Source organism: Myotis yumanensis, unplaced genomic scaffold, assembly GCF_028538775.1.
Source record: "Myotis yumanensis isolate MYYU_CA2020_CCGP unplaced genomic scaffold, mMyoYum1.0.hap1 SCAF_3, whole genome shotgun sequence".
In the NCBI taxonomy this organism is placed as follows: Eukaryota; Metazoa; Chordata; class Mammalia; order Chiroptera; family Vespertilionidae; genus Myotis; species Myotis yumanensis.
This window is the reverse complement of record NW_027223754.1, coordinates 160,088,330-160,105,328: the sequence shown is the minus strand read 5'-3', so window position 1 is coordinate 160,105,328 and position 16,999 is coordinate 160,088,330. Positions and strand designations below refer to the sequence as shown.

The 16,999-nt window shown below is 33.4% G+C and overlaps 1 protein-coding gene across 1 annotated transcript; it reads right to left on the bottom strand.

The window, feature by feature from the left end:
* Positions 1-365: 365 nt before the first annotated feature.
* LOC139005458 (olfactory receptor 6C70-like) lies at positions 366-7,904 on the bottom strand. The gene is made up of 2 exons (XM_070407687.1): positions 7,002-7,904; positions 366-398 (listed from the first exon to the last, which is right to left on the bottom strand). The coding sequence occupies exons 1-2, from the start codon at positions 7,902-7,904 to the stop codon at positions 366-368; spliced, it is 936 nt and encodes a 311-aa protein (XP_070263788.1).
* Positions 7,905-16,999: the final 9,095 nt, after the last annotated feature.

Below are 16,999 nucleotides of genomic sequence, written 5' to 3'. Positions count from 1 at the left end.
CGTTGAGCATCTGCCACCTGGTGGTCAGTGCGCATCATAACGACTGATCATGCAGGTCATTCCAGTCATTCAGTTGCTTAGGCTTCTGTATAGATAGATTGTATGGATATAGCACATTTGTTTTTCCAATCATCAGTTGATGGACATTTAGGTTGTTTCCACTTTTTAGCTATTGTGAACAATGCCACTATGAACATTTATGTAAAAGCTTTTGTTGAATTATAGCACATTTAGATGTGATTTCTAATATTTAGAAGACCCGATTGTTATATTAATGGGGTATAAAGAAATAAAGGAATGATCACATATATTCTTTTCTGCTTTCTGAGATAACTACATCACTTTTGCAGTAATATGTAAATGAATTATATTTGATTTGAAATGCAAATGTCTAGTAACTGAAAATCTTAGTAAAGAAATTTATGGTTAAATATTGTTGCTACATGCCATTATTATTATGTGCTCTTAAAATTACCCCAAAAGCCAAAACCTGTTTGGCTCAGTGGATAGAGCGTCGGCCTGCGGACTGAAAGGTCCCAGGTTCGATTCCGGTCAAGGGCATGTACCTGGGTTGCGGGCACATCCCCAATGGGAGATGTGCAGGAGGCAGCTGGTCGATGTTTCTCTCTCATCGATGTTTCTAACTCTCTCTCTCTCTCCCTTCCTCTCTGTAAAAAATCAATAAAATATGTTAAAAAAAAAAAAAACTTTAAAAAAAAATAAAATAAAAAAATAAAATAAAATTACCCCAAAAAACTCAAAAAAGAATTAATTAATAAGGGTGAACTTAAACAATAGTTTCACATTAAAAAGAGAAATAATACAAAGCCCACCCTGAGGGGACTGCCACAAGAACATATATACATATCAAAACTCCCCACATTGTCAGTTCAGGCTTTGCATCAAAGTCCCCTGAACTAGCAGTGCTTCCTAATAAAGGTTTTATTTTCCTGAAAAAATAATAAATTAAAAAAGAGAAATAATAACAAGTAAAAACTCCAATAAACGTAATATTATACTATAGATAATTGGAAAATAAAGCATCATTTCGTAAGGTTATGAGAACATCTGAGGACAGGTAAAATTTTTCCCACATGTTGTATAACATCCAAGCTTCTTAATGAAATACCAAATATTAAACCTCAACAAACTTTAATAATCAAATTTTTTACCTAAACAAGAAATTCTAGAAACTCTTAATGAGTCAATTATTAAGGTTTTCTGCTGGAGGCTAAGACCAACAAGTAGTTAGCATAATTATGCAAGAAATCCCCTAGAAGGCTAATGGACTTTGACATTCAGCAAGGGCTGAAAAATCAGCATTATATTACCCTGTTGCTGGTTGAATGGCTGAAGGCAATCCCATAACCTGATAATCCTTTTATTGTTTATCAAACCTTACCATTGATATGCCTGTTTGCTTTGCTAAAGGGCAAATGTGTATTCTAGTAAATAAAAAGCTGATTGGTCCAGAGATTCAGGGAGCCTCTCTGTCAGAGAGTAAGGTCTCCACCTGGCTCCCCATACCTTCTAAATTTATATTTCTTGTCTAGTATATCCATTTGTGCATCAACCCCTTCTCCAGACCTTGAACGCTAGCCACAAATGGATGTGGCATTCACAGTGTTTGGTAGCTTTCAGTCATTTGTAAGTAAACTACTCACAAATGAAGAACTGACTTGGTAATTTAGTATAGTCCATAGTCCATCATGACTGCATTTATAAGGCAAACATATGAATCATATTATATCTTGAGAATGGTTGGGTAAGTGCAATCTTGTTTATGTAACATTTTTTAATTTTAAACTTAAATGTTCCTAAAATATTAAAAGTACTCCATACGCCCTTTATCTGCAGGGGTGGGCAAACTTTTTGACTCGAGGGCCACAATGGATTCTTAAACTGGACCGGAGGGCCGGAACAAAAGCATGGATGGAGTGTTTGTGTGATCTAATATAAATTCAAAGTAAACATCATTACATAAAAGGGTACGGTCTTTTTTTTTTAGTTTTATTCATTTCAAACGGGCCGTAGTTTGCCCACGGCTGGTCTAGAGTCATAATTGCTTATATTTTATGTGATTTATCAGATCATTATCTTTTTCTCTCTCTCATACATATGTACATATATATATATATATATATATATATATATATATACTTTATATACTATACATACTACATGTATATACTTTCTATAGTACAGAGTATATACTACATGTGTATACTTTTTATACTATAAATAGACATTTTTTTCTAAACCATTTAATCGTAAGCTATACATTGTATCTCTTTATACCCATCTACTTCACTACCTCAGGGTATTCTTTTTCTGAGATCATTGCATTGCATAACCAAAGTATAATGGTCAAACATATAAACTCTGGTATGGATATATTTTCTAATCCATCGCCATATTAAAAGTTGATAACTTTTCCCAGTAATGTCTCTAGTATCTTTTTATTTTCTTCAGGTCCAGTATAATCTAGCATTTACTTCTCATTTCTGTTTAGTTCATTTAATCTAGAACAGTCTCTCAGCCTATCTTTCACCTTATTGTTTTGAAATTTTTGAAGAGGACATGTTATTTGAGCTCATAAGATTTTTTTTCAAGGCTAGTATGAGGTTTTGACTATTTGGAAGAATAAAATAGAAGTGCTGTTAGATCCCTGTTAGTCCATATTATCAAGAGCCATATAATGTTGGTTTTTCCACTGGTAAACTGACCATTTGGTTAAGGTGGTCTCTTCCAGATCCTTCTACACTACAAAGTTACTATTTTCTTCATGTAATAATATGTAATTTGTTAAGAGATATTTTAAGACTATGTAAATATCCTGTTTCTCATGAAAATTTCATCCACTAGTTTCAGCATATTTATGTTGATATACAAATTATTCAACTATGGTTAAGTCAGAACCTCATTTACTTAGCTTCCAAACTTTGTTTATATGTACTTTTAAGTTTTTGAGTACTTCCCTATAACAAAATATTTTGAGCTCTCTTTTACTTTTCTTGATCAAGCCCTGAGTAAGACAGCCATTTCTCCATGGATTTCAGATTCCTTTCAGAATAACGATATTTAAAAACCAAGATGTGGGTACTAGTTATATTGGTGGGTTGTTGCTTGTAAGCCCTCTCAGAAGACTATATATATATGTGTGTATATATATGTATATATATACATTTATGTATTTATTTATATATATATGATGTGTGCATATTGATACCTCTAATACTGCATTATATAGAGTACTTTTAAGAACTTTCTGTCTGTGCTTGTGATTTCTTACTCCTAGGATGAGAAATTTCAGTGTCATTTTCTTCAATGCCAACTTGCATAAGCCTTGGGTATAACAAAGAATTTACAGAATTTATAATCCATGTCACTATGAGAAAAAAATATCTAGAATTCAATTTTTAACAATTTGTTCTTAAGTAAAATGTATATACATTGAAATGCAACAATATTAAGTATACATTTCGGTGAATTTTGACAAATATAAGCTATATTTCTATTATTGGAAAGATCAATTGATTGCATGTTTCTACTTTGAAATGTGAATTACTTTTGGTATAATTTCTATAGGAAAAAAAAATTGTCTATTGAAAGCACCTATATGTCAGAGACCACTATTAAAAACTACTTCAGTGCTTTATTGCATAAAGCAACCGTTTACTATGCTCACAGATTCTGTTGTCAGGAATTTATACAGAGAGTATAACAGGTCTTATTTCTCCTTCATGATGTCTGAGGGCTCACATGAAAAACTTGGAAGACTAAAAACTGGAGTCATCTTAAAACACCTCCCTCACATGTCTTGCAGCTGAATCTGGTTGTCAGTTTGAGGCCTCAGTTTTTTGGTTTTTTACTATGCACTTCTCTATGTGTTCTCTTCTTAGAGGCAGTTTGGGGGTTTTTCACAGCATGGTGGTTGGATTTCAAGGATAAGTGTCTCAAAATAAAGAGATCTAGACAGGAAATGTATTCATTTTATGACCTTGCCTTGGAATCACAAGGCATCAACTCCACTGGCGTAGTCACTAGCTTCTGCCCAAATTCAAGAGAAACAATCTCTTCTTGGAAGGGGAGTCAACGTCATATTGTAAGAGAATGTTGGATGGAAGATATTGTTGTGTTACGGTCATTTAGGAAAATCTTATCTGCCACAGAAGTGAAGGTGGAATACAGAACACAACACATTGCTTTATTTCTTATCTAATGAGGCTGTACAGATAATGAAAACTTATGGGGAGTTTATGCAGCATACCACTCTATGTATTTATATCCTGCAGTTATTCTGGGCATATTGGCAGCAACAATCATTATCTTTATGTTTGAGAAATAGTCTTTTTAACTGCATATATCTTTCAAAAGATACTTTTCTTATTATGTAATTGTGAAAATAGACGTCCACTGGTAATCTAGTAATAAACTTTAGTTGACCCATTTATGTTTTTCATTGTCATGAAAATTAATAAATATTTTCAAAAATATAGACTAGAGAAATGTATGATAACTGTAAACATAGACAAAAACAAATATCACTGGCACTCGTCAAAGATAATCTTGTGCTAATAGCTTAATCACCACTATAACATAAACCAACTGTTATAATGGTATCTACATTAGGACAATTATATAAGAGTTGTGGCATCTTTGTGTTCCAAGAGCTGACACTTAAAGAAGAAAAATATAATTTCATACTTAAGTTTTGGAGGAAATAAGACAGTCTTATCATTTTTTTTCTTTTTATTAAATTTATTGGGATGACATTAGTTTACAACATTATACAGGTTTCAAGTGTACAATTCCATAGTACACCATCTGTACACTGCATTGTGTGCACACTACCAAAAGCCAAATCTTCCATTACTATATACTGGATCCCATTTACCCTTTACTACCTCCCCGCTCACTTCCCTCTGATAACCACCATACTGTTGTCTGTGTCTATGAGTTTTTGTTTGCTTTTACAGTTTGTTGCTTTGAGTTTTATATCCCACATATGAATGAAATCATACAGTACTTGACTTTTTCTGTCTGACTTAATTACATTTAACGTAATATTCTTAAGGTCTATCCATGTTATTGCAAATGGCAGTATTTCATCTTTTTGTGACTGAGTAGTGTTCCATTGTGTATATGTGGTAGGGGCAGAAATAGAATATTGGGAACCAGCTATAATTGTAAGAAATATTAATCATGTTCTGTTAACAGTGATTGTTTTATTCTGATTAAAGAAGGCACATTCTAACCTGTGGGACCTGGGAGCTCACCTGAAAATGCAGCCCATCCTCCTCATCAGGGAGCTGCCTATTCTCATGGAGAGATTAACAACCTTGTTGCAGAAACCAGAGCTGCCAGCCCTTTGAAGACCCCCAGACTTTTCCATATCACTAAGCCCTTTGAAAATTCCCAGCCCTTTGGTTACCACTAGCCCTTTGAAGACTCTGAGCCTTGCATACTAGCAGGCCATTTCAAACCTCCAGCCCCCATTACCTGTAAACTGCCCATTTGGCACACCCTTCCCAATGTAATCTTTGTCCTTCTACCCAAATGTAAGAAACTGACTTATGGTGGGACACAGAGCAGATTTTTGTGGGTAACCCGCTGCTCTCCCATAGTGCTGGAAGTTTTGGAATAAACCCTCATTTATGATTCAATCCTATCTCTGCTTAATTGGCTCAAGTAGTAACAGGCAGCATAGACCCATTGACTGTCCAGTTATATATATACCACATCTTCTTTATCCAATCATCTATCAATGGATATTTTGTTTATTTCCGTGTCTTGGTGACTGTGAATAATGCTTCAGTGAACAAAGCGATGCATATGTATTTGCAAATAAATGCAGTTTTATTATTAAAGCAGTCATTTGAATTTTGAGAAACTGATATTTTATATCATTGAGAACAGGAAACTTAACACAGAATTAAAAACTAATAATTATATAACAGGTCATAAAATTCATCATCTATTCCTGCTTATTTAACACTAGAAGTCTGGTGCACGAAATTTGTGCATCGGGGGGAGTGATCCGCTCAGCCCAGCCTGCACCATCTCCAATCTGGGACCCCTTGGGGGATGTCTGACTGACATCCCTCTCACAATCCTGGACCACTGGCTCTTAATTGCTCACCTGCCTGCCTGATAGCCCCTAACTGACACCCTGCTTGCCTGATCACCCCACACAGCCTGCTTGTTCAGTCATTTGGTCGTACCTCACTAACCCCCATCCAGGCCTGGTCATAGGCAGCCATCTTGTGAGGGCATGAGGATTAATTTGCATATTACCTCTTTATTATATAGGATATTAATTGGCATGTTTAAAAGATTAAACTTGCTTATATGTTCTTGAAAATTTGTGTGAGAAATCAACTACTTGTCTATTAAATCATATTTTATTTTTTATTTAATTTTTAAAATCTACTCAAATAATAACTTAAATAAAATCACACAAATTAAATCTATGATTCACTTAAAAGGAAATTACACTTTATTAATATGTTGACAATTGATATTTCAAAAGATCACTTTATAAAATAATTCTTTAAATTATTATTTTAAAGTACAAAATCAATTGAAGCATCTAATGCATTTTTTATAATGACAAATTTCATTTTATCCAAAAATTTTAAAAAGAACATGACTATTAAATAAAATATGGCATATTTATTTACAGCTCTTAGAGAACTTATAGTCTATAATAAAATCAAAATTCTTCATTTCATTCTAACATGCTTTTAAGAAAATAAATTTTGCAATTCTATATTTCTAACATAGTAAGGTTTCACTTTGAAGAAAAGAACATTAAATTCAGAATGTATTCAATAGAGAGAGTTTCTAAGCTTGAGTAAACTAAAAAAATCTAACTAAAGATTAATTCTTAAACTAGAAGAGGCAAAATTGGTTTTGTTCCATAATCCTTTATGTTTTTATGTTAATTCTTTTAATAAATAATATTACTTGTCTAAAGCAGGAAGTACCTTTCTAAATACATCTCTGAAGGCTTGTTTAACTTGCTGGTTCCTCAGAGTATAAATGAATGGGTTCAACAGAGGAGAAACTGAAGTATGGAGCACAGCTACTCCTTTGCTTAAAGAGGTCCTTTCATTTGCTGATGGCTTTATGTAGATGAATATACAACTACCATAAGTGATGGTTATAACAATCATGTGAGAAGAGCAGGTAGAAAAGGCTTTTTTCTTTTGGTGAGCTGAAGGGAATTTTAGGATTGTCCTGATGATGTAAGAGTAAGAAAGGATTACTAATAACAATGTCACAATAAGGGTCATCACAGCTAAGAAAAAAGTAATCAGTTCCACTATGTGTGTGTCTGAGCACGAAAGTTGCAGGACAGGAGAAATGTCACAAATGAAACCATCAATTATATTGGAAGCACAGAAATCCAAATGAAGAATCAAAATCAATAAAATGAAACTGACCAAGAATCCAGTTGCCCAAGAACTGAGTACAAGCTGATAACAAACTCTGCTGCTCATGATGGACATATAATGCAAAGGTTTGCAGATGGCAACATAGCGGTCATAGGACATAGCCGTCAAAAGGAAAAATTCTGTAGCACCCAAGAATATGTAAAAAAATAACTGGGACATACAACCATCATAGGAAATGGTCTTTTCCCTGGTTACAATGGTGATCAGGAATCTAGGGATGCAAGCACTTGTGAATGAGATTTCCAGAAAAGAGAAACTTCGGAGGAAGAAATACATTGGGGTCATGAGATGGGAATCCAGTAGACAGAGGACAATGATGGTTAAGTTTCCTAACATGCTCAACATATAATTCAGAAATAGAAAGAAAAAAATTACAATCTGTAACTGAGAATTATCTGTCAGTCCCAGAAGGATAAACTCTATCTGCGTTGTATGATTCTCCATTTCTCTTCTGAGATTTCAAATTCTAGAAATAAAAAGATACAAAAATAAGAAACTACATGAGTAGCTTTATAACCAGGGAATAATAAATAAAAGCATCCATATTCACAAACAGACCCATTAATAAGGTAATGCTCAGTGATTTTTGAAGATATGATACAGAACTGTGCAATAGAAACTACTTTAAAAACCACCATTGAAGTCAATTCAGTTTTTGAAATTGACCAGCAAAACCCAAAATAGTCGTGTGTGTTTTATCCTTACTAAAAAACTTCCAGTCATTTGTAACTAATTTCAAATGTTTCATTTGAGAAATAAGTTAGATAAAACATTGGTTTGAGATTCAAATGTAATCCACTCATTTTTTATTATTAATTTCATCAAAATAAAATTATACCAGTATATAATGAATTAAGATCTATAGTTAAATTCTAAAAAGTTTTGATTTCATATTTAAGTGACATTTGCTTAGTGCCCCATTGTAGCTTCTTGCAACTTCTCTATGAACAACAGATGAATACATACTAAATTACCAAAAAAATAAGATAAGAAAAAATAAATACTAGATGGATCTAAAAAAATTAAAACAATATAAAACAGATATGGCCACATTTAGAAAAAAATAACAATCTATTCAGGATTTCAAAATTTTGCACATGTAACTTAGACCATAAAAATAAAAGAGAAAATACAGAAAATGCATTGCATTTCTTCACAATCTCCACCCATTTAGAATATCCAGAATCTAAACTTTCTTTCCAGGTGCAGCTCTCTGACAGTGAAAAATCACTTTTCTTGTCACATTGCCTGTGTCCTCATGCCCCCAGCAATCACTCATATAATTAATCAGAGACTATTAATCCAAGGAAGTATTAGCCAAAGAAAAGCGTATCATGATTTGAATGAGACTATTTTATGTTTTCAATTAGAGGCTTTTAGAATCTTGGATGGCAAATAATGAAAACAGAGTGCATAATGGAGCTGAAGCATAGCAATGTTGGGAGCCTGTTAGGAATTAGAAACAATTTAAAACTGTGCTAATTCACACAAAATCCAGCTATGTATCTGAGAAACAAAAACATTAACAGCTAATGAGACAAAAAAAATTCACTATCAAGGTTAAAAGTTTGGATATGTCTTTTATTGTTTAAGAATGAAATTTTAAAGTTAAGTACACACACAAAATAAAACATAAACAGTGTAAGTGAGATTTATTCTGGGGACGCAACCAATAAACATGACATATCACATAAACAAAATGAAGGACAAAAAACATTTGATCATATCAATAGATGCAGAAAACATATTCTACAAAATACAGCACCCATTTTTTGTAAAAACTCTCAGCCAGATAGGAGTCAGGGGAACATACCTCACCAGAATAAAGGCCATATATGAAAAACCTAAAGCCAACCTCATTCTCAATGGGAAAAACTAAAGTTTTTCACTTAAGAACAAGACAGGGCCGTCAGCTTTCACCACTCTTGTTCAGCATAGTACTAGAAGTCCAAGCCACAGTGATCAGATAAGAAGAAAAAAATAAAAGGCATCCAAATTGAAAAGGCAAAAGTAAAACTGTCGTAATATTGTACATAGAAAATACTAAAGATTCCATCAAAAAACTATTAGTTTTGATAAATGAGTCCGGCAAAGTAGCAGGATACAAAATCAACACCAAGAAATCTATGGTATTTTTATGCACCAATAATGAACTCTTAGAAAGAGAAACAAGAACAACACCACTAACCATTGCAACAACAAACAAAAATAAGAAACCTAGGAATAAACTTAACCGAGAAAGTAAAAGACCTGTATTTGGAAAACTATAGGACATTGAAAAAAATAGAGGAAGATGCAAATAAATGGAAGAATATATGTGTTCATGGATTAGAAAAATTAATATCATTAAAATGTCCATACTACCCAAAGCAATCTATAGATTCAATGCAATTCCCATTAAAATGCCACTGGCATATTTTACAGATCTAGAACAGATATTTCAAAACTTTATATAGAACCAAAAAAGACACCAAATAGCTTCAGCAATCTTGAGAAAAGAACAAAGTTGGAGGGATCACAATACCAGATATCAAACTATACTACAAAGCCATTGTAATCAAAACAACCTGATACTGGCAAAAAGAAGAGGCATATAGATATATGGACCAGAACAGAGTACCCAGAAATCAACCCACACCATGTTCTATTAATATTTGACAAAGGAGGCAAGAACATACAATGGAGGGCAGACAGGTCTCTTCAATAAATGGTGTTGGGGAAAATTCAACAGGTGCATGCAAAAAAGGAAAGAAAGAGGAAAGAAAGAAAGAAAGAAAGAAAAGAAAGAAAGAAAGAAAGAAAGAAAGAAAGAAAGAAAAGAAAGAAAGAAAGAAAGAAAAGAAAAGAAAGAAAGAAAGAAAGAAGGAAGGAAGGAAGAAAGGAAGGGAAGGAAGGAAGGAAGGAAGGAAGGAAGGAAGGAAGGAAGGAAGGAAAGAAGGAAGGAAGGAAGGAAGGAAGGAAGGAAGGAAGGAAGGAAGGAAGGAAGGAAGGAAGAAGGAAGGAAGGAAGGAAGGAAGGAAGGAAGGAAGGAAGGAAGGAAAGAAAGAAAGAAAGAAAGAAAGAAAGAAAGAAAGAAAGAAAGAAAGAAAGAAAGAAAGAAAGAAAAGAGAAAGAAAGAAAGAAAGGAAAGAAAGAAAGAAAGAAAGAAAGAAAGAAAGAAAGAAAGAAAAGAAAGAAAGAAAAGAAAGAAAGAAAAGAAAGAAAGAAAAGAAATTAGACCACCAACTTACACCATACACAAGAATAAATGCAAAGTGGATAAAATGCATAAATGTAAGTCAGGAAACCATAAAAAGAACCCTAGAAAAACATAGGCAATAAAATCTCAGACATCCCACATGCCAGAATTTTTGTGGAAACATCTCCTGGGCAGAGAAACAATGGAAAAAAATAAACAAATGGGACTACATCAAAAAGCTTCTGCACAGCAAAAGAAACCATTCTCAAAATGCAAAGGAAACCCACTGTATGGGAGAATATATTCATCAATGATACATCTGATAAGTGGTTAGTTTCCAAAATATATATAATTTCCAAAAACATATTAATTTCCAACTTAGAAAAGGAAGACAGCCCAATTAAAAATGGGCAAGAGTACCAAATGAATATGCATTTCTCTAAAAGAACATACAGATGGCCAGTAGACATATGAAAAAATGCTCATGTAACTAGTAATCAGAGAAAAGCAAATTAGAGTAACAATGAGGTATCCTCTCACACCTGCCAGAATGACTACCATCCATAAATTAAAAAACAAGTTCTGATCAGGATGTGGGGAAAAGAGAATCCTATTACACTGTGGGTAGGAATGCAGACTGGTGCAGTAACTGTGGAAAACAGTATAGAATTTCCTCAAAAAATTAAAAATGGAACTGCTGTTTCACCGAGTGATACCACTTCTGAGGATATATCCTAAGAATCCTGAAACACCAATCAGAAAGGACTATGTGGTTGGACATTCATAATTAACTAAATTCTAGAACCCATATGTTCATAGCAGCACAATTTATAATAGCTAAAATCTGAAAACAGCCCAAGTGCCCATCAGTAGATGAGTGGATAAAAAAGATGTGGTGCATTAACACAATGGAATACTATCTATAATAGTAAAAGTATAATATGCTAATTAGACCGGAGATTCGAACAACCTTCTGGACATCATTCCAGACATCCTTCAGGATGAAGCTGTGGCAGCAGAAGCCAAGGCAGAGGTGGTTAGGGGTGATGAGGCAGGCAGGCGAGCAGTTAGGGATGATCAGGCAGGCAGGCAGACAGGTGAGCAGTTAGGAGCCAGCAGTCCTGGATTGCAAGAGGGTGCAGGTCAGGCTGAGGGGACCCTCTGCCCACGTGCACAAATTTCATGCACCAGGCCTCTAGTATATATACCAGTATAAAAACCTAATATGCAAAGTGTGCCCTTGGGAGTTCGACTGACCAGGAGTTCGATCTCTCACTATGACGTGCGCTGACCACCACAGTGCGGAGCGAAATGAAGGAAGGCCCTAGGCAGCAGCCAGCAGTGGGGGAAGGGAGGCCCCAGCCAGCAGCCAGTAGCCTGGGAAGGGAGGCCCCAGGCAGCTTTTGCAGCTGCTAAGGACCCTACCTGTGCATGAATTTCGTGCACTGGGTCTCTAGTAAAGCTATAAAAAAGAAGGATATCTTACCCTTTGAGATAGCATACAGGGACCTAGAAAGTATTATGCTAATTGAAATAATCCATTCAGAGAATGACAAGTATCACATGATCTCACTCATGTGTGGAATCTAATGAACAAAATAAACTGATGAACAAAATAGATACAGAGATATAGAAGCATGGAACAGAGTGAGGAATCCAGAGGAAAGGGGGTTGTGTGTGTGTGGAGGGGGGGGGGGGGCATGAAGAGACTAACCAAAGAATTTATATGCATATATGCATAGCCCATGGACAGAATCAATAGTGTAGTGAAGGACTCAGGTGGGGCAGGAGCACAGGGGGAAAATGGGAGACATCTGTAATACATCAATAAAAATAAATATGTAAAAATAGAAATAGTGCTAAATGACTAAGTTAAGAGTTTTAGAAACAAAGAGAGATATTTTTGCAAATTTTACTTTATCACTTATTACTAGTTATATGGTCTTGAGAAAGTTAATTTCCTTGTTTTAAAATTTCACCTACAAAAAATAGATAAAATAGTTTTGATCTAAATTATAAGGATTAAATGAAATGTGCATAGAGTACACTAATGATTACTAACTGCTTAATAATCAGTGAAGAGATCAGTACACATAAAAACCATAAATGTGTAGTAATATTGTAGAGGATATCATTTCATACTTTAACATCCTTAAAGTAATACTAATGTTTCTGAGAATAGAAGTACTATGTAGGAGGGCATTAATAATTAACTAAATTCTAGCAGATTTTTGTTTTACTGGAATCAGACCGACACAAGGGTGCTGATGAACCCTATTGTTCAATAAAATTCTAAAATCTCTAACCAATTAAACAAGATTAGAAAGAGAAATTAGAAATTATAAAATTCAGGTAAACACTTGATTGGTAAATAAAGTAGACTTACTTTCTATTGATCTGATTGGGTCCTTAAAATATTCAATTAACAAATTGAAACTATTATAACAATAATATAGTTAGTTCAGTAATGTGAACAGACTAAATAAATTTCTAAGGAGGAATAAAATGTTTAGAATATAATGGTAAATTTACGTTTCTCAAAAAACAATTCAACATCCATCTTAGACTTAAGCTATATGTCATGACATACTTTCAGAGTAAAAAATAGAAAACAGTCTAAATAGTTAAAAATAAACAATTCTTCAAATAATTTTATTAATTCAGATAATTACATTTTTAAATAAGGACATTGATGAATATGTATTCTTATTAAATATTCTAGAAATATTTTAGATGTAAAATTACAAAAATATTTATACAGATTGACCCCATTTTATAATGTCTAATATGATACATGCAGATATGATTTCTGCAAATACATAAAAATAGTAATAATACTGTCAGTGGGATATTAAATCATAGTTCATTTATATTTTTCATAAAAATTTATTCATTCTTAAATAACATCTTACCAAAAGACATTATCCAATAAATCATGTTTTTTCAACTTCTCTAATTTATAAAAACTGTTAATGAATTCAGAACACTGATTGCCAAATATTTTATAGCCATACTTTCGAATAAAATAAATCCAGTGACACATTTAATTTTCTTCTGGAACTGAGGAAAATCTTTGTTACCAATTTGCAAAATAGATAAACTATTTCCAAAAAACTTAGAACATAAGCACTGATAGAGGTCAACAATAATCATCATATAGCATAAAATGTTTTCATTTAAATAAAAAATATTTAAATTACATTCCCTCTTACTAATTAAATTCTGCCAATCAATTCCTTTGCTTGTTTTGAAGTTTTTCTTCCTTTCATTATTAAGAACATAATATTTTTCCTTCAACATGATTTAATCCATCACTTCAAACATGAATTCACAAACCCACATTATTTAGACTAACAATTTTATATTTCTTCTCTTATTTTAATTTTCCAGTGTATTACATCTGGACTGTTGATGGAAATGGTAGGTCTTAGAGAATCATAGAATCAAAAATCTCTCTTCCTGGATCTCATCTTCTTTTGGCCCTGCTCATTTTTAATATGTCTTGCTCTAACTTCCACTCTTTCTGCTAAACACATCGAGCATTCCTGAAGTTGCAATGTTGGTATCAAAGCAATTTCAAACCACAAAGCAGATATTTGCTCTGCAACCAGTGAAGATTTGGGAATCGATAATTATCAGTGATAAGTTGTCATTGCTCAAAGAGTTGACTAAAAATTGCACTTTCAGGCCTGGACAAGTCTCTCTCTCTCTCTGTCTCTCTCTCTCTCTCTCTGTCTCTCTCTCTCCCCCCACACCTTTTTCTCTGTCTCTGAAATCAATCAATAAAATTAGTACTTTCAAAAAATGTATCTTTTCTATTTTTAAAAATGTAGCAAAATATGTGAAGGCAATTCTCCAGGAAAAAATATCCTCCAACCTCATCATTTTTTATCGACTTCTAGGGTCACTCAGGCTTTTTTGATAGAGAGCAGTAAAACAATCACCATTCTCTCCACCATCCTACAGTGCATTGTCTGGTTTAAACACTAATGTATTAGAAATGCAGGTGCAAGTGCATAAATAAGATACACATGGTCTTGCACTATGATTTATAAAATAGCAAATAAAGATAATTAATGTTTTATTCAAAAAGGAATAATAAAGCATCATCTTCAAATCACTGATATTTATTTGCATGTAACTTACATGGTATTTGTAATTATTCTTAAATTTTTGAAAGAAAAGCAATAACACTATTTTACTTACCATTAGCAGTATATGTTGATTATCTTTTTCTTTTTTCTAGATTACATGAGCAAGGATCAACTATAGTGAAAGGCAAACATATATATTGGAAAATAATATTTAACTTTGTAGGTAGGAAAATTAATGCAAAATAATTTCTCAAGTTAATTCAAATCACAGACCTAAAGTGTGACTATTGTAATAATGCTATTATTCTTCACTATCATATATATCTGAACATATGGTAACATCTATGCCTTGAATAATAAAGATTTCTGATAAACTCCTCTTTTTCGATACCCAAATAATTTGTAAGATGTGTGTCTGACTAATCCCTCTTTGCTAACATTCATAAAAATTGTCATAGCTGAGATGGTTAGCTTGAAACTTGGGAAATATTTGCAGGTTTCAGATTATTTAAAAGGAATGAATGTTGCTCTATACTAGTAAGAAACCTAAAGGGATAGTGCCGTGGTCAGCAAACTGCGGCTTGAGAGCCACATGCGACTTTTTGGCCCCTTGAGTGTGGCTCTTCCTAAGCCTTAGGAGTACCCTAATTAAGTTAATAACAATGTACCTACCTATATAGTTTAAGTTTAAAAAATATGGCTCTCAAAAGAAATTTCAATCGTTGTACTGTTGATATTTGGCTCTGTTGACTAATAAGTTTGCCAATAGTGTCTCTAAGGAGAAATAGGAAAGGTGAAAATATATTCAGTAGAGCCTATGCCAGTTGGCCTTTGTTTTCATCATTAATTGTTAAAAGCTTATTGTTTTGAGAATGATGACACAAAATACCATTAGGTATAGATGATAGATGACAAACTCATTTATATGATTCTGTGACATTTAAAAATATTCATTTTAAGACAATCATGTAGACACTGCAAAGTAACAGACTATTTTGAAACATAAGAAATACATATGGGCCAAGATACCAAGATAATTAATTCCTTTATTGTGGGGAGGGAGTCTGTCAATATGTAAATCTCTGACTAAGAGAACAGCATGTGGGTCCTAACACAAATATTACTTCTACCTACTTTTTAAAAAGCAACTGTATTCAATATTAAGAAAAAAATAGAACTCTGAATACTACTATGATTTAAGAAAGAATATTTTCTTCAGCAATTTGAGAATGTGCACCTAAGCTCAACAACCATCTTGAAATATTACTAATTATATAACACCTATCATGTATTGAACATTTACTATGCATGAAGTATTATGCTAATTGCTGTACATACATTATTCAATTTATCATCATAATAGGCAAAACACACAATTATGAACTCTTTTGCTATTGCAAAAATTGAGAATTGTGAAAATTATTTCACTTGCTCACACTCATGATAAAATTTATAAATTATGGAGACGAGATTGCAATCAGATCTTTAACAAGTGTTGTTTGTTAATCATTAAATTACACATTGAATTAAGTAAATAGGTGGTTAGATGACAGGTTAATGATTGATATATAGTCAGATAGATAAATAGGATAAGATAATGATGATAGATAGATACAAATAAATTTTCAGCAATTTTCAACCTTTCTCATCTCATGGCACACATAAACTAATTACTAAAATTCTGTGGCACACCAAGAAGTATAATTTTTGCTGGTCAGACAAAAATACTTCACACAGTGTGTGCATCATTCATAGTACTCAGGGAATAATTCTGATTTGCTTTTGTGTAAATTTTAACAATGGGCAAATTAATAAACATATTAATGATGAGAACTAAGAATCTCACTGTAGAAAAAAGGGGGCAATCAAATATGAATGAAAGAATTCAGTGTTAGATTAGAATTAGAACCAGCAATGTAAACTAATGAATTTTTTTATTTTAAGAGCTACCATTTATTATGCCAATATTTCATTAAATTAATCTTTTCTGACTTTTATTGAATGTATTGGAGTGACATCTATAATAATCCTATATAATAAAAGCCTAATATGCAAATTGCCCCCTTGGGTGTTTCTACTCGAGTTCGACCACTCGCTATGACATGTGCTGACCACCAGGGAGCAACTCGGAACATTGGCGACATGGCGCTGGCAGCAGGTGGCATTGGAGGTGCTGCCGGCCCTGATGGGCCCCATGTGAGTGGGACTGCAGCGGGATGGTGGAGCAGTTGAGCATGCAGCACCAGGCCAAGACGGGTATGAGTGGG

Excerpts from the sequence above, each read along its gene's own strand:
- LOC139005458 (XM_070407687.1), bottom strand. The coding sequence starts at position 7,904 with ATGGAGAATCATACAACGCAGATAGAGTTTATCCTTCTGGGACTGACA. Across the intron at positions 399-7,001 it reads TTAAACAAGCCTTCAGAGAT|TTACTAGACATTTGCATTTC; the intron begins GTATTTAGAAAG and ends TAAGATTTTCAG.